At 40.1% G+C, this 22,843-nt stretch overlaps 1 protein-coding gene across 1 annotated transcript in view; it reads right to left on the reverse strand.

Annotated features, from left to right (window-relative positions):
* The window catches only part of LOC108282751 (BMP/retinoic acid-inducible neural-specific protein 1), a 169,396-nt gene that overhangs the window by 90,576 nt on the left and 55,977 nt on the right, over positions 1–22,843 (reverse strand). The window contains exon 2 of the mRNA XM_017498752.2: positions 22,486–22,753. Within this exon, the coding sequence (XP_017354241.2) occupies positions 22,486–22,703 (218 nt within the window). The 5' untranslated portion in view covers positions 22,704–22,753. The remainder of the gene's footprint in view (positions 1–22,485; positions 22,754–22,843) is intronic.

Raw genomic sequence — 22,843 nt, forward strand, 5'->3', positions numbered from 1 at the left:
AAAAAAAAAAAAAAAAAAAAAAAAAAGACACAGAGAAATGGAAAGGTAGCACATGTTCATGAATTGGATTAATATTAAAATGTCCATAATACCCAACTGATCAACATATCCAATGCAATCTCTATCAAAACTTTGCATTCTTTATAGAAATAGAAAAAAAATCTTAAAATATATGTGGAACTACAAAAGACCCCAAATAGCCAAAGAAATCTTGTGCGGGAACAAAGATAAATGCATCCCACTTCCTGATTTTAAAACATACTCGCATGTATCACTTAATGATAGGAACGCATTCTTTTTTATTGTTTCTAATTTAATTATTATTTTTTAATTATTTATCTTTTGAGACTGGGTAATGAGACCGGCAAATTTTTGTATTTTTGGTAGAAACAGGATTGCATTTATATTGCCTAGGCTGGTCTTGAGCTCCTGGCCTCAAGCAATCCACCCACCTCGGCCTCTGAAAGTGGACAGGAACACATTTTGAGAAATACATCAGTACATCATTTTTTCATTGTGCAAATATCACAGAGTGTACTTGCACAAACCGAGATGGTATGCCCTACTACATACCTAGGCTCTATAGCATAGCTTATTGCTCTTAAGCTACAAATCTGTACAACATGTTACTTTACTGACTACTGTAAGCAATTGTAATACAATGGTAAATATCCATGTATCAAATATATCTGAACATAGAAAAGGCACAGTAAAACTGAGGTATTATAGTCATGTAGGACCACTGTCATATACAGTCTGTTGTTGACTGAAACATCATCATGCAGTAGGTCATTGCATTGCAAAGCTACAAAATTCAAGAGCATGGTACTGGCATAAAAATGAACATACAGACAGATAGAAAAGAATAGACCAGAAATAAACCTAGGCATGTGTTGTCAGCTGATCTTCAACAAGGGCTCCAACAACACACAATGAGGAAAGGATTCTCTCTTCAATAAATGTTGTTAGAAAAACAAGAGTCCAGCAGGCAAGGTGGCTCACACTTGTAATCCCAGCACTTTGGAAGGCCGAGGAGGGTGGATCATGAAGTCAGGAGTTTGAGACCAGCCTGGCCAATATGGTGAAACCCTGGCTCTACTAAAAATACAAAAATTACCCATGTATGGTATTGGGCACCTGTAGTCCCAGCTACTCGGGAAGCTGAAGCAGGAGAGATGTTTGACCCCTGCAGGCAGTGGTTGCAGTGAGCCAAGACTGCACCACTGCACTCCAGACTGGGTGACAGAGTGAGACTTCATCTCAAAAAAAAAAAAAAAAAAAAAAAAAAAAAAGAAAGAAAGAAAGAAAAAGAAAAAGAAAAACAAGAGACCCATATGCAAAAGGGGGAAACTGAACCCTTATCTCACACCATATACAAAAATCAACTCAAAATGAATTAAGAACTTAAAGGTAAAACCAGGAACCATAAACCCACTCGAAGAAAACAGGGATAAACCTTCTTAACATTGGTCTGGGTAATGATTTTTTTTGGACATGACCCTCAAAGTACAGTAAACCAAAGCAAAAATAGACAAGTGGGATTCCATCAAACTAAACAGTATCTGTATATCAAAAGAAACTATCAACAAAGTGAAAAAAACAACCTATGGAGTTGGAGAAAATATTTGCAAACCATATATCTAATGAGTGATTAATTTTTAAAATATATAAAGAATTCAAATAAATGAACAGCAAAAGAAACAAATAATTCAATTTAAAAGTGGGCTAAGGACCTGAATAGGTATTTTTCTCAAGACATGGCCAACAAGTACCCAGAAAAGTACTCAATATCACTAATCATCAGGAAAACATAAATCAAAACCACAATGAGATATTACCTTGCACCAGTTAGAATAGTTATTATAAAAATATGAAAATAACAAGTGTTAGCAATAATGTGGAGAAAAGGGAATGTTTGTACACTATTGGTGGGAATGCAAATTTATACAGCCATTTTAAAAAAGCAGTATGGAGGTTCTTCAAAAGATTACAGCCAGAACTAGTATATGATCAGCAGTCCCACTTATATGTAGTTAACCAAAGGAAATGAAATCAGCATGTTGAAGAGCTATCTGCATTCCCATGTCCATTACAGAGTTATTCACGATAACCAAGATATGGTATCCACATAAATGTCCATCAACAGATGAATGGATAAAGAAGACAAAATACACACACACACACACACATACACACACACACTCACCCACTCACAAAGTGAAATATTAGCCTTTAAAAAGAAAGAAATCCTGCCATTTGTAACATGTATGGGCCTTTATGGCCAAGTGCAACATGCCAGACACAGACAAATACTGCATGAGCTCACTTGTCTGTGGAATCTAAAAGAATCAAACTTACAGAAGCAGACAGTAGAATAATGGTTGCCAGAAATGCGAGAAGGGAGAAATAGGGGGATTTTGGTCAAAGGGTACAAAGTTTCTGTTATGCAAAATAAGTAAGTTCTGGAGAGCTAATATGCATCATGGTGACTATAATTAACCATGCTGTATTGTATTCTTGAAATTTGCTAAGAGAATAATCTTAAGTGTTCCCATCACAAAAAAAGAGACGGAAAATAGTCACTGTGTGGGCGATGGATACCTTAATTAGCTTGATTGTGGTGGTAATTTCACAATGTATACATATGTCAAAACATCTAGTTGCATACCTTAAGTATATACAATTCCTATTTGTCAATTATACCTCAATAAGCCTTTAAAAAAAAAAGTTGATAGTACTTTAGCAATCATTCTGTCTAAAACACGAATGTTGTAGAGCAAATCGAGGTCCAGAGTTATAACGTGCTCAGGTCACAAGATGGATGATACAGTGTTAAAGACAGAGGAGGACGTGGGCTCTTTGATTCCCAAAGGTGCTCTCCCTTCACTTTCTCAGCACCCTGTGTAGCCAGTGGTAACAAGCACAGACTGTGGAACCAGATTGCCTGGATTCAGATCATAGTCATGTGACTTCCCAGCTGTGTGACCCTGGCCATATTGTGATATTGTGCTCGCCTAGAGCCAGAACCGGAGAAAACCTATTTTATAAAATGCAAAACTGTTAAATGGCTGCCCCATTCTCCTTACAATGACTTCTGTCCTTGGCCTCTGTGAATAGAACTGCCAGTTTGTTCCTCAAAACTATGTAAAGCTGCCTACCTTTTCTTATCAGTAACTGCTAAAATCTGTGACTTCTATCACCACCCAGACGATGTGTAAACAAATGTATATCCTGACTTCTGTAAACCACTGAGGTAACAAACAGAATGACAAAAGTCCCCTAGCCCTTGGAATGTCCGGAGACCCCCGCCCTTGTCTCCACCCAGGAGGTGAATCACAGATTCCCCTAGCCCTTGAAATGTCCGACACCTCATCATCCCCATCCCCGCCCCTCACCCCCACTCCCAAGGTGGTTTTTTGGGTATAAAAAATCATGGCACCCTCCTTTTGCCACCACAGGTTGGAGAGACGTGAGTCCTCTGTGGTCGCCGGCATAATAAATGACCCTGCAACCTGGCATACTTTTGTCTTGTGATAACTTTCTACGCTCCGGTCAAATACAACAATATTACTTCTCTGCATCTCAATTTCCTCAACTGCAAAATGGGGTTAAAGGCTATAGCTGCCATAAGGGTTGCACTCAAGTATAAGTGACTTAATAGAGCTATATATGCTTTAGCTATTAATACCATATTCCATATCATATCAGACAAGTGTATTCATTCCATTCTTTTTGTTTTATTTTTCAACTTCCTTCTTGGTTCTGAAATGAACTCTAACTGGATTCTATTTTGGACTTTGTCTCATTATCCTGCTCATTTAGGCTCAGCTGGCAGGATCAGGGATGGGCCAATTACATGATAAGACACTTCTGCTTCTTGAAATCCTTGGTCTTTAGTAGTTTCCTTTTTTCTTTCTTTTCTTTCTTTTTCTTTTCTTTTTTTTTTTTTTTTTTTTTTTTTTTTTTTTTTTTTTNAGATGTCAATAACAGGGAAACTGTCCAGGAGAGGTATAGGGGAATTTCTACACTGTCGTCTCATAAAAAAAATTTTTTTTTTTTTTTGAGACAAGGGTTTTGCTCTTGTTGCCCAGGCTGGAGTGCAATGGCGCCATCTCAGCTAATTGCAACCTCTGCCTCCCCGATTCAAGCGATTCTCCTGCCTCAGCCTCTCTAGTAGCTGGGATTACAGGCATGCGTCACCACACCCAGCTAATTTTGTATTTTAATAGAGACAGGGTTTCTCCATGTTGGTCAGGGCTGGTCTTGAACTCCAGACCTCAGGTGATTGGCCTGCCTTTGCCTCCCAAAGTGCTGGGATTACAGGCGTGAGCAACTGTGCCCAGCCTCCTTTGCCTTTCTAATAATTAATAATAATAATATAAATGCAGGTTGAGCTGAAACGGAGAAAGAATTTTGTTCTGTCTGCAGGAAGTGCAATGCAATCTCCACTTTCCTTTTGCTGACAAGCGGGCCTGGGTGCCCCAGTGCCTTTTCGTAAATCAAAAGAATATTGAACTAATTATATTGAAGCACAAGTTATCCTTTCATCGGTCAATTTGTCTGGGTCAACTATTCTCGCACATTTATTCTGGACATCTAAAAGACAGGACATCTAACAGTCCATCTCTAATATTACTGCTGCCGCTCATTTTGTTACCCAAAAGTGATAATCTGAAATCAGGCCATTTGAATGCAATTATTACGTACCAAAGCACTATCTTCCATCAGAGCAGTGAAAGGAATCCAAATTCCGTCCCTCAAGTCAGTAAACAGGAACAATGGGTCCCATATTTACATGACAGTGCATGGTTTACCAAGCACATTTACTTTCACTTCTTATTTTGAGTATCACATTCTACAGCTCTGTTGGGTGTGTGTGGGGGGGCAGGTAAAGATAAATTCCTCTTTTAGGAGAAGGAATTTGAGGCTCAGATCACTACTCAAAGATCTAACATAGAATGAAACAAGACTTGAATGCTTAAATTCTTTTATAGATTGAAATTTCTCCCACCCCTTCCCTTCTTCCTTGTGTTCAATAACCAACTTTCAGAGTATTCTCTCAAGTTATTTGAACATGTCAGCACATGACTCAGACTTTGTCTTTACTCCAAGTTCTATCTTTATTCCATATACCTAGCATCAAATACCCACAGCCTCTCAGCCCCTTGATCTACTCCATCTCAATGACCTTCACTCCATCCTCTTCCAGGCCCCTGCTTCTTCTCATGATTATTCCAGAACTTGCCATCTCCCAAAGCCCTTCTAACTTTGACATATTGAATTAAAACATTCCAGTCCTAACTAGTCTTTCACAACACCAGCTTTTCCACCTTTTCAAGACCTCTAGACCCATAACCCTCTCCTTTCCCTTTATGTACTATCTACTACCTGCTTTCTTTTGTATCCAACTTAGATCCAGTGATCCACCTATGCACTTACTTTGAGCCAATACTCTTTTTTTTTTCAGATTAAGTATTTATTTTAACTGAGAAGCAAACGTTGTACATATTTTTGGTATACAATCTGATGTTTTGACTTATGTATACATTGAGGAATGGCTCAATCAAATTAACATATGCTTACCTCACATGCTTATTTTTGGTGGTTAGAACACTTAAAATCTATTATTGCATTGATTTTCGAGTATAATACAATCCATTATTATTAATTATAGTTAACTATAGTTATCATATTGAACAATAGATCTCAGATTTGTTCCTCCTATCTAACTGAAATTTTGTATCCTTTGACCAACATCTTTCCAATTCCCCCACTCTTCACCCCTAGATCCTGATAACTACCATTGTACTCTTTGCTTCTATCAATTTGACTTATTTAGATTCCACATGTCAGTGAGTAAATGTGGTTGTATATCTTTCTGTACCTGGCTTATTGCACTTAACATAATGTCCTCCAAGTTCATCCATGTTGTTGCAAATGACAAGATTTCCTTTTTTTAAGACTAAATAGTACTCCATCATGTATGTATACCACATTTTCTTTTTTTTCCTCTTTTTAATTTCTTTATTATACTTTAAGTTCTGGGGTACATGTGCAGAATGTGCAAGTTTGTTACATAGGTATACATGTGCCATAGTGGTTTGCTGCATCCATCACCCTGTTATCTACATTAGGTATTTCTCTTAATGCTATCCCTCCCCAATCCCCTCACCCCCTGCTATCTCTCCCCTAATCCCCCACCCCCTGATAGGCCCCGGTGTGTGGTGTTTCCCTCTCTGTGTCCCTGTGTTCTCATTGTTCAACACCCACTTATGAATGAGAACATGCGGTGTTTCGTTTTCTGTTCTTGTGTCAGTTTGCTGAGAATGAGGTTTCCAGCTTCATCCATGTCCCTGCAAAGGACATGAACTCATCCTTTTTTAAGGCTGCATAGTATTCCATGGTGCCACATTTTCTTTATCCAGTCTATCATTGATGGCATTTGGGTTGGTTCCAAGTCTTTGCTACCGTGAACAGTGCTGCAATAAACATACGTGTGCATGTGTCTTTATAAATAATTCTAGTATACTACACTTTCTTTATTTAATTGTCCACTGATGAACTCAAGTTGATTCCATCTCTTGGCTATTATGAAAAATATTTCCATGAATATGGGAATGCAGATATCCCAACTGCATTATAGCCATTATAAATCAATGATCACCAACCTTATCAAAGTGCTGTTTCTTAATGACCCTTCTATATTTCCTTAATCATATCCTTCTAAAATTCTTTAGATTAATTATTTCTAAGTTTTCCCACACACTATAAAAACTTTTGACACTCCACAGTACCCCCTTCCTCAGCAATTGGTTTTACACCGCACTTCACAAAAAGAGAAAAGAAGCCATCAGAAGTCCCTTCAAATCTTCACATGTGAAATCAATAGACATATCTGCACCCGACATCTCTTTCCCTTCTTTCCTCTTATTTTGACGAAAGATCTCTCTCCTTTACCACCATCTGTGCTCTTATTATTTCCCTTCCTGCTACTTCAGGAATTGCCTCATTAAAAATAACCCCATTGCGATGGTTAATGAGTACAAAAAATAGAACAAAATGAAAAAGACCTACTATTTGTTAACACAAGGAGACTATAGTAAAAAGTAATTTAATTGTATATGTAAAAATAACAAAAACAGAATAACTGAACTCTTCGAAACACAGAAGATAAGTGCTGGAGGTGATGGAAACCCCATTTACCCTTACTGATGTAATTACTATGCACTGAACGCCTGTATCAAAATATCTCATGTAACCCATAAGTATATACCTACTATATGTACACACAAGAATTAAAAACGAAATATTAATAAATAAAAAACAACAACCGCACTGTGTCCCACAGTGTCAGCAGTGTCAGCCTCTTCCCTCTCTTAAATGTCCCCTCCCTCTTGAGGCCAATGAACATAAATAAAACTTCATTTCACATCTCTGCTTCTTTGCATAGCCATGCTTCTTTAAAAAAATAAAATTAAATAAATAATAAAATGTCTACTTCCTTTTTACTCACTTCCCAAACCACTGCACTCTGGTTTATATCCCTAATCCTTTGCTTAAACAGCTCCTGCCAAGGTCAATACTTTATAAAAGACTATTTCAAGTTCTCACCTTATGTGCTATATCAGAAACTACAGCTATTGATTACCTACAGCTTCCTTCTTAAGTCATTCATTTGTTTTTGCTTCCATGGTACCAGTCACCCCTGATTTTCATCCTGTACTACCAGCCATTCCTCAATTTCTCAACGCTTTCCTCAGCACCTACAAAACAGGTTCCTTTGTGAGTCAGCACAGCTCCAAGGGTTATCATCGGCAACCTGATAACTCCAAATACTGTAACTTTTTATCCCAGCTGTCTCTCTTAAGGGTTGGAACCATTTGTACAACTGCCTAACAAGTCTCTATTTGAATGTTCCAGGCAGTTTCAATTCAACATTTTCAAAGCTGGCTCATCATCTTCAAACATGGATAACCTCAAAAAGTCCCCTTGTCTTCCAGGGCTCCCTACATTAATGAAAAGCACCATCACCCACCCAGTTAGCCAAGTTAAAAATGTTCCCCCTCCCTTTTCCTTACTTAACCTAGACCCAGCGGATTTATTACATAAGGTATGGTTTTGCCAGTCCCCTTACTTCTTGAGTATTTCTTCCCTGTCAACTTTCACATTCAAACATTCACCAAATACTGAGTCTTCCGTTTTTTTTTTTTAAGTATCTCAGATTATGACCATTTACATAATATTTTGAAAGAATAAAATCATAGAGATGGAGAACAAACAAATTAGTGGTTGCCAAGGGTTAGAGATCATGGATGTTAGAGGATGAGAGAGAGGTTTGATTGTAAAGAGCTAGCACAAGAAACATCTTTGCGGTGAGAGAGCTGTTCTGTCTCTTGATTGCAGTGGTGGTTACATGAATCCACACATATGGTAAAATGGCATACAACTATACATACACATTAGACCCATGTCAGTCTCCCAGTTCTGACATTGTACTACAGTCACATAAGATGTAAACATTGAAGAAAACCATGTAAAGGGTACATAAGACCTTTTGTACTATCTTAGCAACTTCTTGGGAGTCCATAATTATTTCAAAATTATAACCTAAATAAACATATATCTCAAATATCCACCGATGCTACTTTAGTCCAAGACAGTTTCCTCTCTCACCTAGATGACATACTTTGCACCCTCTCCCATCTTTTCCCCATTAATCTATTTTTTCAATTATAACAGAAGTAATCTTTCTGAGATGACAACCTGATCGTGTTCTACTGCTGGGCAAAACTCCCAGAGCTCCCTATTGTCATTAGGATGTAGTTCACAAATTATAGGCTGAGAAGCCACGGAGTGCCACAGCAAACTTACAGGAACACAGCAGGATATTTTAAGTGTTCAAGGGAAATGAAGGATACTTGACATTTATTGGGCATCACAAGAACTTCTAACTCGAGGTCGTTCACAGTTTCAACCTTAGAACACAATACCTTCCTTTCAATGTTAGTGTATCTTTGTGAAGCTAGGTTTTTGGCAGTTGGTACAATTTCAAAGTACTGCAAAAAAATTAATGAGGAACAGAAAATGAGGGTGATTTTATCTAATTGCAAAGTTTGAGAAGTAGTCACTGTGATGATTTAAGAATAAAATTAAAATATTGCCTTTTGTTTAGATTTTCATGTATTGTTTTTTTCAAATGGCCACTAAATGTGTTACAACAAAAATACTTCATTAATTTGTTTGGAATTAACTACTTAATAAACAGTGTTAATAATTTTTTCATGATGATCTATGGGGATCATAAAAAAAATCATTAAAACCTTAAGAACATCTTGAAATGAGAAAGTGTAGGATCCACCACCTTAGAATAAAGTCTGAAGACTTTTATAAAACATGCACAGAGCTTCGTGACCTGACCTCTCTACTGAATTTTCTGGCTTGCATGCTAGCATCTTCTCTGCCCATTACTTATGGTGAATTACTTGCAAGCTCCAGAACAAGTATGCCCACCTCTAGACACTGCTTCAAAACACACACATAAACCTGCTTAAAATATTTTATTGGAATCTTTCCTTAATCTTGCAAGACCAACTTAATGCCCTTTCTTTGCACTATTACTCCATCTTTCCTTCCTTCCTTCTCTCCCTCCCTCCCTCCCTCTCTCTCTCTCTTTCTCTCTTTCTCTCTCTTTCTCTCTTTCTTTCTTTCTTTCTTCTTTTTGAGACAGAGTTTCACTGTTGTTGCCCAGGCTGGAGTGCAGTGGTGCCATCTTGGCTTGGCTCACCGCAACCTCTGCCTCCTAGGTTAAAGTGATTTTCCTGCCTCAGCCTCCCAAGTAGCTGGGATTACAGGCATGTGCCACCACACCCAGCTAATTTTGTATTTTTAGCAGAGATGGGTTTTCTCCATGTTGGTCAGGCTGGTCTCAAACTCCAGACCTCAGGTGATCCACCCGCCTTGACCTCCCAAAGTGCTGGGATTACAGGTGTAAACCACCGCACCCGGCCTATTACTCCATTTTATACATTTTTTTCAGCACTCCTCATACTAGATGTCAATTCGGCCGTTTTTTGTCTGTCCCTCCTCCACTACCCTACGAGTGCTCCTGAAGGGCAAAGATGAATAATCCCTTGGCGTCATCAGAGGTTAACACAGTGCATGCACATTAGTAGAGACTCAGTAAATACTTGTTGAATTAATGCACAGGTGAGCACTTTTATCTCAAACTGTTTACCAGCATGGACACTTATTTCTTGCATGCCATTTGTATTTACCTCCTTCTTTCTCATACAAACGACACTCCCCCACCAATGTGATATAGAACTAGGTGAGCTGGGTATCAAGCTAGAGTCACAGAGAGACCGTCACAGTGTTCAGTAATGAAGGCTGCACTTTGCTGACTTTCTCTGAACAACAAACCAGCAATTTGAGGAAAGGCAAAGTTACCTGCACCCCCCCCCCACCACACACACACACACACACACACACACACAGAGAGCCTGCCTTAAAATACTGCTGTTTGTCATGGAGGTGCTTGCGTGAGAAGCAATCCCTGAGGGACGAATGTCTCCTGAGCATTACACATCAAAGACACCCTGGTGAGCACGGTGCAGTAGGAACTAGAAAACGAGATGTCACAGACTGCTCCCATCACCTGGGCTGATGAATAAATTAGACTCTTGCTAATCATGGGACGTGCACTGTGTACATGAATCAATGTATGCTGATAGCTTAAAGAGATCGTGCCAGTATGGTGGTACGTGTGTGCCTCAGGTCATCAAAAATCTTTCTGTCTCTGGTCCTCTTTCTCTAGCTTCCTCCTAAAAAGCATCCTCCTTGGGAGGCCAAGGCAGGCGGATCATGAGGTCAGGAGTTTGAGACCAGCCTGGCCAACACAGTGAAACCCTGTCTCTGCTAAAAATTAAAAAATTAGCCAGGTGTGGTGGCACATGCCTGTAGTCCCAGCTACTCGGGAGGCTGAGGTGGGAGAATCACTTGAATCCAGGAGGCAGAGGTTGCAGTGAGCCAAGACCACACCATTGCACTCAAAACAAAACAAAACAAAACAAGTGTCTTCTTAGTTTAAGAATAGAGCAAATGCTACTTTTATAGGGTACCTATGACAAAAGCACATCAACCAATCATCCCCACAGCAGTTATTGGAAGTTGCAGTAAGACATCTCAGAGTCCCTGTTGCTGAATTTGCAGGGGTGGATACTTCAGGTATTTGTTTTAGCTACTAGTCCTGGAGCACTTGCTCTGTGCTAAAGGCTAATTATTATTATTTTATTATTATTATTATTATTATTTTGAGATAGAGTCTTGCTCTGTTACCCACGCTAGAGGGCAGTGGCCTGATTTTGGCTCACTGCAACCTCTGCCTCCTGGGTTCAAGGGATTCTCCTGTCTCAGCCTCCAAAGTAGCTGGAATTACAGGTGCCCACCATTGCGCCAGGCTAATTTTTACATTTTTAGTAGAGATGAGGTTTCGCCACATTGGCCAGTCTGGTCTCAAACTCCTGACCTCAAGTGATCTGCCCTCCTCAGCCTCCCCAAGTGCTGGGATTACAGGTGTGAGCCACAGCTCCCGACCACTAATGGCTATCTTATATTCTCTTCTTAAATCTTCACAACAATCTTGGAATTTATCCTCATTTTGCAGATGAAGAAATTGAGGCTCATACGGCTTAAGTAATGTGCCTAAGATTTCATGGGTAGGAAGTAACAGAGTCAGGATTCAAATTAAGGTCTCCTAGAATCCAAAGACTTGCTAAGCTATAGCGGCCATTGTAGGGTTCACGTAAGCTTAGACGCTAACTTGCTGGAAGTTTCCATCAAGGTGAGTGGGGAAGAGTAATGCAAAGCCTTCCTCCAAGCTAGTCTAGGAATCCATAGCTAATGAGACCCAGTAATTCTTGTGCCCAGGAGGAAGGCCTTGAAAGATAAAAAAAATTGCCCACAGGCAGAAGTCTGAGCCTTCTGGTTCCTTTTATTAGAAATACAAAGGTATCCAGTAGCTGCAGAACTCTGCTTACAAGAATGCATCCTGCCACAGGGTGCTGAGGGTGGAATTGGAGTAGGTAAGCCTGGATGCTGCACAGAAAAAGGCTGCCTGGCCAGTAGGTCTGCAGCAGCTGTTGGTGGCACTGATTGGTACTTGAGGGTTAATGAACGCCACCTTCACTGCCTTTGTCTTGGTTCTAGCACTCCCTTTCTCTCCCTTAAATTACTGCCACAGTTTTCTAACCCATCTCTCTTTCTCCCTTTCTCCCACTCCTCAGGCTGCTGCCAGAGCAATTCTAAATGTATATCTGTGCATGTTAGCCTCATGTTTCAAAGCCTTCATTGTTTTCTTTTTGCCCCCATCAGACAAGACACAGGTTCTAACCTGCTTAACACGAATCCATGGCAAACTCTGCTAATCACACATGGTACAATTTTCCTCTGAGCCAAAACATGACCATATTAGTGCATCAGCATTTAAAAAAAAAAATAAATGAATTGTAAAGGAGCACATTACATTTGAAAGGAATAGCATAGAAGATATCTTGATATTTAAGATGCATCACATGTAGTAAGGTTAAGTTTTTTTTATGGATTTTTATTTCAATCATATATTTTTATCTATATTTCCGGCTAGGTTTATGGAGGGAGTGTCAAACTAAAATGTATTTGTTCACATATATTAAGGTCAAAAATGTAAAAAAAAACAAAACAAAACAAAAAACAAAACAACAACAACAAAAAAAACAACAACAAAGAAAAAACACTGTTCTAAATGGCTAGCTAGTAATATTCTGCCAATTAACTAGACTTTAAAAATTGGTTGAAATCCATGTGCTATCTCAGATTTTTTTCATTGTTGGCTTGAAGCTGCTCTCCAACCTTCTGCCCTACTATCAGTACTATTCAAAATACACCTAGCCAGGCATATTTGGTGGCTCACAACTGTAATACCAGCATTTGGGGAGGCTGAGGCAGGTGGATTGCCTGAGGTCAGGAGTTTGAGACCTGATTGGCTAACATGGTGAAACTTGTCTCTACTAAAACTACAAAAATTAGCCAGGCGTGGTTGTGCACACCTGTATTCCCAGCTGCTAGGGAGGCTGAGGCAGGAGAATCACTTGAACCCAGGAGGCAGAAGAGTTGCAGTGAGCCAAGATCACGCCACTGTACTCCAGCCTGGGCAACAGAGTGAGACTCCATATTAGAGAAAAAAAAGAAAAAAGAAAAAACCAACCAAAACACATGAAGGTATGTAGTTCCAGGCTTTCTCCTGTCTTCTGACTTCGAAGGTGCTATTCCATCTGCCTAAGGTGCTTCCCTCCTTACTGCCTTCTCATGAACCCTCCTTGAAGCCTATGTTCAACACCTCTTCCTCCAGCATGCCTTTCTAAGCATGGCTTTTCCTCCTCTCCTTCCCCACCTTGGCCAGGTCAATGTAATGTAAGTTCCCCTTCCCTGCACTCATGGAGCATCCGCAGCATTTCTCAAGGCACATGTCACTGTGGTTATTTGCCTTTCGGTCACTCTCCCTCAAAGATATCATGAATTCCTTGAGGGAATGGATCAATATTTTCCTCCTTCTATCCCCAGGAAACAGTGCAGGGCCTAACTGGTAGGAGTTTAGAGATCAGTAAACATTTTTTTGAATGAATAAGCGGCAGGTGCCCCAGAACACAGATCCAGTCTCCCTTTCTTCCTTGGCCAAGATTTGGAGCACAATATTTGAAGTCCTAAGCGCTTTTTCTCCATTTCTCCTCCTAATCTACCCAATCATAACAATCACTATCTTTACATCAGTTTAAAGATACTGTGTCAGTCTGTCCATAGGAGTGGGTGAGCAAGTAGGCCCATTTTTAGACATTGCTCCTGACAAAAGCTGGACAATTGCTCTGTAGAAATTGTAGCTAACTATGGTTTGTAACTCACAGAAGTCAGCTCAGTAATGGCATGGGAGCAAAGAGGTAAAATACTGTAAACGTACCAGTTTGATAGCAATAAAGATATCATTTTTAGAATTGGAAGATCAATTTTAAGTAATCAACACTAAAGATGATCTTTGAATTGGCACCAAATGGCCCAGAAAAAAAAAAAAATGTTTGCTGAATATCCTTCTCCACTTCTATCTATTCAGGGAGACCTTGATCAAAAATTTGGATTAAGCAAGGGATGTACGTGGACTGGGGGTTAAGGGGAGGTACAGGTTCATGCCTCTCACCAATGCTTTCAGCCTTTAAATGACTGAAATTGACAAACATGAATATGGGGCATCATCCTATTCTCATCTTTTGAGCCAACCAGGAATGTTCTGAAAGGAAGAAAAAGTATCTTTTAACATACTTGGTCTAGCTGGTTTTTAATGACTCGGGTCATGTATATCTGGACCCAACAATGAAGGGTGAATATCTTACTTCATAAGGAATACTGTAGGCAGAGTAAAAAGCCACTAGAATTCCCAGAAGGAAGAATTTTTTTTGACTGGAGAACTAGTTTGCCTTAACCACCCCCTCTATGCAACAGAAAGCAAAAATGGATCCACCTCTCTTCATGCATTGAACTGCCATCCTGGTCTCTGGCTATGTCTAAAACCATCGATGAGGCTGGATGCGGTGGCTCACGCCTGAAATCCCAGCACTTTGAGAGGGTGAGGTGGGCAGATCTCGAGGTCAAGAGATTGAGATCATCCTGGCCAACATGGTGAAATCCCATCTCTACTAAAAATACAAAAATTAGCTGGGCATGCTGGTGCATGCCTGTAGTCCTAGCTACTCGGGAGGCTGAAGCAGGAGAATCATTTTAAACCCAGGAAGCGGGTTGCAGTGAGCCGAGATCCTGCCACTGCACTCACTCCAGCCTGGGCAACAGAGCGAGACTCTGTCTCAAAAATAAATTAATTGATTAAAATAAAAACATGGACGATTCCTTCCCCATTTTATGGTGTGGACACATACTCTGGGAATCTAGTCATTACAGTAATACCTATATTTAAGCCATCCTAATTCAAACTCATGAAGACCAAAATCTAAGACCATTTATTTAAATATTCTTCCCATCACCATTTTTTTTTTTTCTTCTTCCCCAGAAATACTAGAGCAGGATTTCTCAACCTCTACACAACTGAAAGTACATTGGATAATTATTTGCTAGAGAAGGCTGTCTTAATCATTGTATGGTATTTAGCAGCATCCCAGATCCCTGGCTACTACCCACTAGATGCCATTAGCACCCCCAACAAACACCACCACCAGCTGGACACCAACAATCTCCCCAAACACTGCTACACGTCCCCTTAGGAAGCAATATTACCCCTGACTGAAAATAATTTTTCTAGCTCCTGTCTCTCCTAGACCAATTAATTCTAAATACCTGGAGAAACATCTAAGCATTGGTAATTTTTTTTTAAACTCTGCATGTAATTCTAATATTCAGCCACTTCTTTGCATATTGGATCAGCATTGTACCTAACTCAACTGCGGTTCTGCTCTCTGTTGAGATTTGTATATCTATGCCACAGGGTGGAATGACAAACTTGGGAACTGGAAATAAAAAGGGGAAAGAAAAACAAGAGGTTTGTGATGACAAGACTGAAACTGCCATTTTTTTCCATCATAAACCAGAAGGTAGATTTAGACCAAATAACTCAAAGCAAAAGCTTAATAGGAGGATTGGCTTCCTCAGCCAGTTACCCAGTTACTCAAAACGAAGTGGTATCCCTTTTAGAGTGCTCTGACGTAGGCTGAAATCCAAAGAAGCAATACCCAAGCTGTCAAATTTAGGCAGAGCCCCCCAATTTCCTGAGCCTGTTCACCAGAATTTAAATTCCTCTAAGAAAAAGATGTTGTATGGTTAAAAAGGTATGGCTAAATATTGCTAAATAATATAATATTAATAAAGGTCTGTGGCAAGGAGTCCTGTGTAACTTTGGGCTTTCCATATTCAGGCCTATATCATTTGGGAAGCAGGTGGGCAAAGTCAAGGACGCAGCCTCTAGAATCATACTTGCCTGTGACAGGTTCTACTCTATTACAAATTACTCTTTTACCATGCACAAGCTGTGTAAATGGAGAGACAATAGCAATGCCTACTGCACAGGATTCCTGTAAGCATCAGTTGGAATAATTTCTATACCAGATAAAATGCAATGCTAATCATTTAAGATTTCAATGTTAGCAATTAACTTATCACTATTGTGATTATTATTACTTCTTTGACTGTGGGAGTCGTCATAGGAAAAAATAGGTATTCTTTTTTTCCAGAAAACATCTTTTAATATTACATTGAACTAGTGTTCTCTGTAATATACATTTTAAAATGCTGATTTAGGCCAGGCGTGGTGGCTCACGCCTGTAATCCCAGCACTTTGGGAGGCCAAGGCGGGTGGATCACGACATCAAGAGATTGAGACAATCCTGGCCAACATGGCGAAACCCCGTCTCTACTAAAAATACAAAAATTAGCTGGTCATGGTGGCGCACACCTGTAGTCCCAGCTACTCGGGAGGCTGAGGCAGGAGAATTGCTTGAATCGGGGAGGCGGAGGTTGCAGTGAGACGAGATTGCATCACTGTGCTCCAGCCTGGCACCTGGTGATGGAGCGAGACTCTGTCTCAAAAAAAAAAAAAAAAAAAAAATGCTGATTTAGACTAATTTATGCCATACTAATAATCATCCAGTCTTTGCATGGCATGATGTCAAGATTATACCTGGAATCAAAAGGCTGAAGGCTTCTTTCAAGTTCAAACACAAGCCCCTGGAGTGGAGCAAGGGTGGGCTTCTCTCTAAACTCCACTTGTCTGTAAGCTCCTTGAGGGCAGGAATGTTGCTCATCACAAGATAAACTTCCCATGTACAATATCTGGCACATCTAGATGCCTAATACACACTCTTGAATAACTGCTGCATAAAGACCACATCTCATTCATCCTAGTAGAACCATTCACCCATCTCCAGTACCATCCATTTAGACAAGTAGCTTTACCACAAAACCTATTATTTGTGTGAAACACATGAAGGAATTATCAGGACAGCAGAGGAGGGCTGAGAGCTCTACAGCTCTGAAATAAATATGCAAGGCAGCCAGGCAATTAGACTTGGCTTACCAAGATTTGATTTACACTCAACTTTCAGGTACATATTTAGAACTAAAAGGGAGATGCAACGTAAGCCACAAACCGCTTGTTCTGCAACCAGCAGGGAAAACCACTCAATACAGAACCACCTCTTGTGACATAGTGACCACCATTACCAGAATCTCCCCTTTGGCCTGACTCTTCAGATCCAATGAGTACCATAGTTATCCTATTAAAACCACCTTTGAAGTAATTGCTAAATTTACAGCAGCTACTGATGATCTCACAGTTAGGAAAAAATAAACATAAAATAAAACACAGAAAGGCATTGGAAACACAGGAAAAACCTTTGGACTATCTGGCTTTGAAATTACCATGAGAATAAAAAATAATAATTCCTAGTAAACAACCAGCATCTGAAGTGGCGGAGGCAACCAACATTCTGAAGTGCCTTTAGGGAGCTCCTGCAAAATTCTAAGCTCTGTACACTACTTGATATCTAAGTTATTTATCTCCACGATCACATGAGGCATTTAATGTCATCTCAGTTTTACAGATGAGAAAACTGAGTCTCAGAGAGCCTGAAACCTGCCCATAGTCAAAGGAAGCCTGTTGGCATTTGGTAATAAATCAGGTAACGAGGCCAGTTTTGGCAGCTAGCGCCTGAATCCCAGCACTTCGGGAGGCCGAGGCAGGTGGATCACGAGGTCAGGGGATCGAGACAATCCTGGCTAACATAGTGAAACCCTATCTCTACTAAAAATGCAAAAAATCAGCCGAGTGTGGTGGCACATGCCTGTAGTCCCAGGTACTCAGGAGGCTGAGGCAGGAGAATTGCTTGAAGCTGGGAGGCAGAGGTTGCAGTGAGCCACTGCACTCCAGCCTGGGTGACAGAGCAAGACTCTGTCTCAACAAAAAAAAAAAAAAAAAAAAAAAAAAAAAAAAAAAAAAAGAGAGAGAGAGAGAGAGAGAGTGAGAGAGAGAGAGAGAGATATCTTAAAAAAAAAAAAAATCAGGTAACTAAGAACCAGGGAGAGTCATGACATCATAGAGCTAGAGCTCATGTCAGGAAGTCCCAGAGACCAGCTTTTGAATTCCAGCTGTGCCACTTCCCAGTCCTGTAATGCGAACAATGTGTGCTTAGTGCCCTTCTCATTTGTGACATGGGACAATAATAGTATTTCCCCTAAGAGTGTGGCTATGACTAGTTAATGACTAATATATGTATAATCTTAACAGAAAGTGAAAATAAATTACTTTGTTAGAATGATGATTTAGACCTCTAATGAAAAAAATTCAAGCCTAAGATAACTTAAATTTTACAAGGCATTCTCACAAAAACTGTATCTCATTGACCTAGTAGGTAGGGCAGACATCATTATCCCTTTCTACAGAGGAGGAAATTGAATATCTGAGAGGTCATTTCTATCCATGGAAAGATCACTGTTTGATTATTCACTTTTTACACCCTCTATCCTTCACCCCTAACTTGGAAAGGGGTGGGGGAGAGGGTGTGTGTTATGTGGGGGCAGGAGAATGTATGTGTGCAATCTATTGGGTTTTTTGGTCATCTCTATATCACCAAATAATTGTACAGTTTATGGATAACGATTGGTGTTAAATTCTTTTTTTCTTTTCCTTTTTTTTTTTTTTTGAGACGGAGTTTCACTCTTGTTGCCCAGGCTGGAGTGCAATGGCGCGATCTCAGCTCACCACAACCTCCACCTCCTGGCTTTAAGTGATTCTCATGCCTCACCCTCCCGGGTAGCTGGGATTACAGTCATGTGCTACCACGCCCAACCAATTTTTGTATTATTAGTAGAGATAGGGTTTCTCCATGTTGGCCAGGCTGGTCTCGAACTCCTGACCTCAGGTAATCAGACCGCCTCAGCCTCCCAAATTGCTGGGATTACAGGCATGAACCACTGCGCCTGGCCCTGATTAGTGTTAAATTCTAAACCAACAAATGTATGAGTCGGTGAATGTGGCATACATGAATTTGCCCAAAATAAGAAAGCTAGAAAGAGGCTCCAGAATGAACAAAACCTGAATCTCTAGACTCAAGACCCCAAATCCTTTCCACCACCACATGCTGTATTTTCAAATGACAGTATTTAACAGAATCATAGAATTTCAGATATAAGAATGATCTTGGACCACTTCACCCAGCACTCCCATTTCACAGATGAAGAACCAAAGGCTCAAAGAAGTTCCATTAGTTGACCAAAGTTACACAATTAGATAAGAGAGCTGGGTCAGCACCTGAGTTCCCTGACTCTGAGGTCAAAAGTGCTCCCACTGCACCCTGGCAGATTCAAGAGCGGAAAACTCCCCCAAGCCTTCAGGTGGCAACTGAAGTTTGTGAGTGACAGTGTTCATGTCATGCACCCAAACCACTGCATATGCACACACTGTTGCCTGGCTTATAAAGCAACATGAAAAGAGGATTCAGTTGGGTTTCAGTTAAAAAGGTTCTCATTGGTGTCACTAGCAATGACTTGACCATGACTCTGTGAGCAGAAGCCAGTATCTGTGTGCAAATGCAGGAGAAAAAAGATGGCCTTAGCTAGTAAAATAAGGAGAGAACACTTTGAGAGGCCCAGGGAGGAGGATCATGAGGTCAGGAGTTCGAGATGAGCCTGACCAATACAGTGAAACCCTGTCTCTACTAAAAATACAAAAATTAGTCGGATGTGGTGCCGTGCACCTGTAGTCCCAGCTATTCAGGAAGCTGGGGCATGAGAATCGCTTGAACCCAGCAGGTGGAGGTTGCAGTGAACTGAGTTTAAGCCACTGCACTCCAGCCTGGGCAACAGAGCAAGACTCTATCTCAAAAAAAAAAAAAAAAAAAAAAAGGAGAGAAAGCTTCTTCCTAGTTTCTTTCTGAAACTTGCAAACCACCCTAGGTTCCAGCCAGGAGGCTTGAGGTCTGGGCAGATCAGTAAGGCTGGCTCTCTAGCATCAAAAAAAGAAAAAAAAAAATGTAGTACTATGGTAGCCAGGCCTTTTTTTAATGATGAAGATGTCAAGTTTGTAATGTGCCATGTCCATGTTAGCATAGAGGAAGACAGGCACACTGGAAATTGGCTGTGGACATGTTTTGTTGAAACATCAGTGTTTCAACCAAGTGACATACAGAAATGAAAAAGAATCAATTCACAACTGCCCCCGTGAGCATGTCCTAGTTGGCTTTTGCTCTGATTAGCATCCGGATGAGAACATATCTCTGGATGCATATTTGTATATGGGTTCATATGCACATTATGACAAGAGTTCCACCTAATTCTTATACGTTGTAGGTGCCAAATCAATGTTTGTGGTATTTATGATTTCTCAGTTATACCCATCCTGCAAATTTTTCTTTATAGAACTTATTATACATGGAAATGTACATGTGTTTAATTAATGTCAGGCTCTCCTATGACAGCAAGTACTATATTTATTTTACTCATGATTGTATCACCTGCCGTAAACATAGTGTTGAGTCTGTAGCTGGTGCTTAATAATTATTTGAGGATTAAATAAAATAAGGGAGGAATAACTAGATGACCAGGGCCCTGACTTCTGGGTTGAACTCCATCATTTAATTAACCATTTGACTTTGGTTAACTCTTAAATGTAATTTTGGAGCTAGAAAGGATCTTAGAAATCAACTTATTAGATGATTGCAAACTTCGTTTTAGGAGTAGAATCCAAAGTAAAGCACAGTTGAAATCTTAACACAATAGTGAATGCTGACCTTCTCTAGTATAAGGGAGGTGTAGGGCTCAGAATCCCGCATAATCACCTCTTTGCTACTCTCCCCACATTGCAATGGTTTCTATGGCTACTTAATTAATCCTCAGGTTTTCAAATAACATAGGCTGAAAACTGCTGATCTACATCAACCCTATCATTTGATAAATGAGGAAAGTAGAATGCAAAAGATGAGGGAGCCTACCTAATGTCACAAGACCAGTGCATGAAGAACTGAAATCAGTATTGAGAGGTCTTAATCCCCCATCCTCATTAGCAACCTTTTACCTCTCAACATGTCTAAAACAACCCCCCAGATGTTTACAAATGATTGTAAGGAAAAATGTTTGGAAAAACGTTTTTAGAGCTCTGCAACACTTTACATTTGGAAGCTATACCAGGGGAGGCATCCAACAGAATGTTTGGAAGGAAAGCATTGGGGTCAGGTAAATCAGTGTGTGGACTCCAGCTCCACTCCTTACTAGATGGATCAGTTATAGAAATGCATTCAACCTCCTGATTTTCCCATCTGTAGAAGCTACTGCCCATCTCATGGAGGAGGTTATGAGGATTGAACATCCTCCCTTCGTGGCACATGATAAGTGCTCACTAAAAGGATGCTACTGTTAAATATTCTCAATCTGTGGTTCCATTCATGGTACTTGTTATTTCAACAGCAATAGAAAACACATAGGGATATCTCTGGTTTATCTAACATGAACCAGAGATATCAAACTGCATTACTGCCACCACCCTGTGGTATTATGACTAGTTATCCTCCCAAGAGTACACCTGACTATACCTGAGAGTTTTTTGCATTCTCCAATTCATTTAAGTTCACAAATTCATTGTGTGTTTATGATAACAAGGCAGGGCAAAAATCACTATAGGGATCTAGAAATGAATTCTGTATAAGTCATTCCCTCAAAGAGTTTCCAGTTAGGTGAGAAAAACATACAAGAATGCACTCTACTTCCAAATGATTTTAAATTAAAGAGGTGTTAGTGTAGAGAGCTGTGGATATATCAAGGACATGGTGGTTAAGTGGAATGTGAAGACCTTAAGATAGTTTCAAAGAGGAAAGCTTTGGACTAGGTCTTTTTCCCGATGAGTGGAATGTCAATAGTCCAAGAAACAGTACGGACCTGCTCAAGAAAATGTTTCTTTTTTTCCCAAATGTTTGAATGTGTTTGAGTAGGATATTAGGTACATTCGCAGCATTTTCAAAACAATGTTACTTATACTTGTGGTTAATTAAAATTATGACTATGGATGCAGATAAACCAGATTATGAATCCCAGTACAACCACTTCTAACTGTATAACATTGGACAAGTAACTGAACCTGGCTGAGGCGTGATCACCTAACTGGTAAAGTGGAAAAAACAATCAAAACCTATATCTGATGGTTATTAGAAGGTTTAAATGAGATAATGCATAATAAGTATTAAGCCCCATGCCTAGCATATAAATAAGTACTCAATACATATTATTTGATCCTCTCCTTGACATTGTTAATCTCTTGTGCAAAGAAAAAAAAAAGTGAAAAACAGCTTGTGGAAGGAGCACAGACCCTTGACCCCGACACTTCTGCGTATAGCAAGGGTTGCACCAATCAATGCCCGACTCCGCAAAGCACAATGTGAATAAAAGGCAAGGACTATTTAGCCCAGGTCTTACCTGTATATTTTATATCTGGTTGTAAATCCTTGACGGTGTCTTTCCACAAAGGATAGGTAGCTCCTGGAGTGGTGGAAAGGCCCCCTGTCTGAAATAAGCCAATCAAATTCCTTGGAGACATGTTGGTCTGTCCCAGCTGGTTCCTGGTGGGAGGGCTGCACTGAGATACGGCCCCATATAAACAGGAAGTAGAGGAGCTCAACAAACCTCCAGTTCATGCTTTTCTGCCGGCCTTTTTCCTCTCATTCTTGCTCCATTCTGTGGAGTCCTATAGAAGAAATAATAAAAGAGAGAGAGAGAGAGAGAGAGAAAGAGAGAAAGCAAAAGAGAGAGGAGGAGAGGGGGAGAGGAGTAAAAG

Source organism: Cebus imitator, unplaced genomic scaffold (assembly GCF_001604975.1).
Source record: "Cebus imitator isolate Cc_AM_T3 unplaced genomic scaffold, Cebus_imitator-1.0 Scaffold250, whole genome shotgun sequence".
In the NCBI taxonomy this organism is placed as follows: Eukaryota; Metazoa; Chordata; class Mammalia; order Primates; family Cebidae; genus Cebus; species Cebus imitator.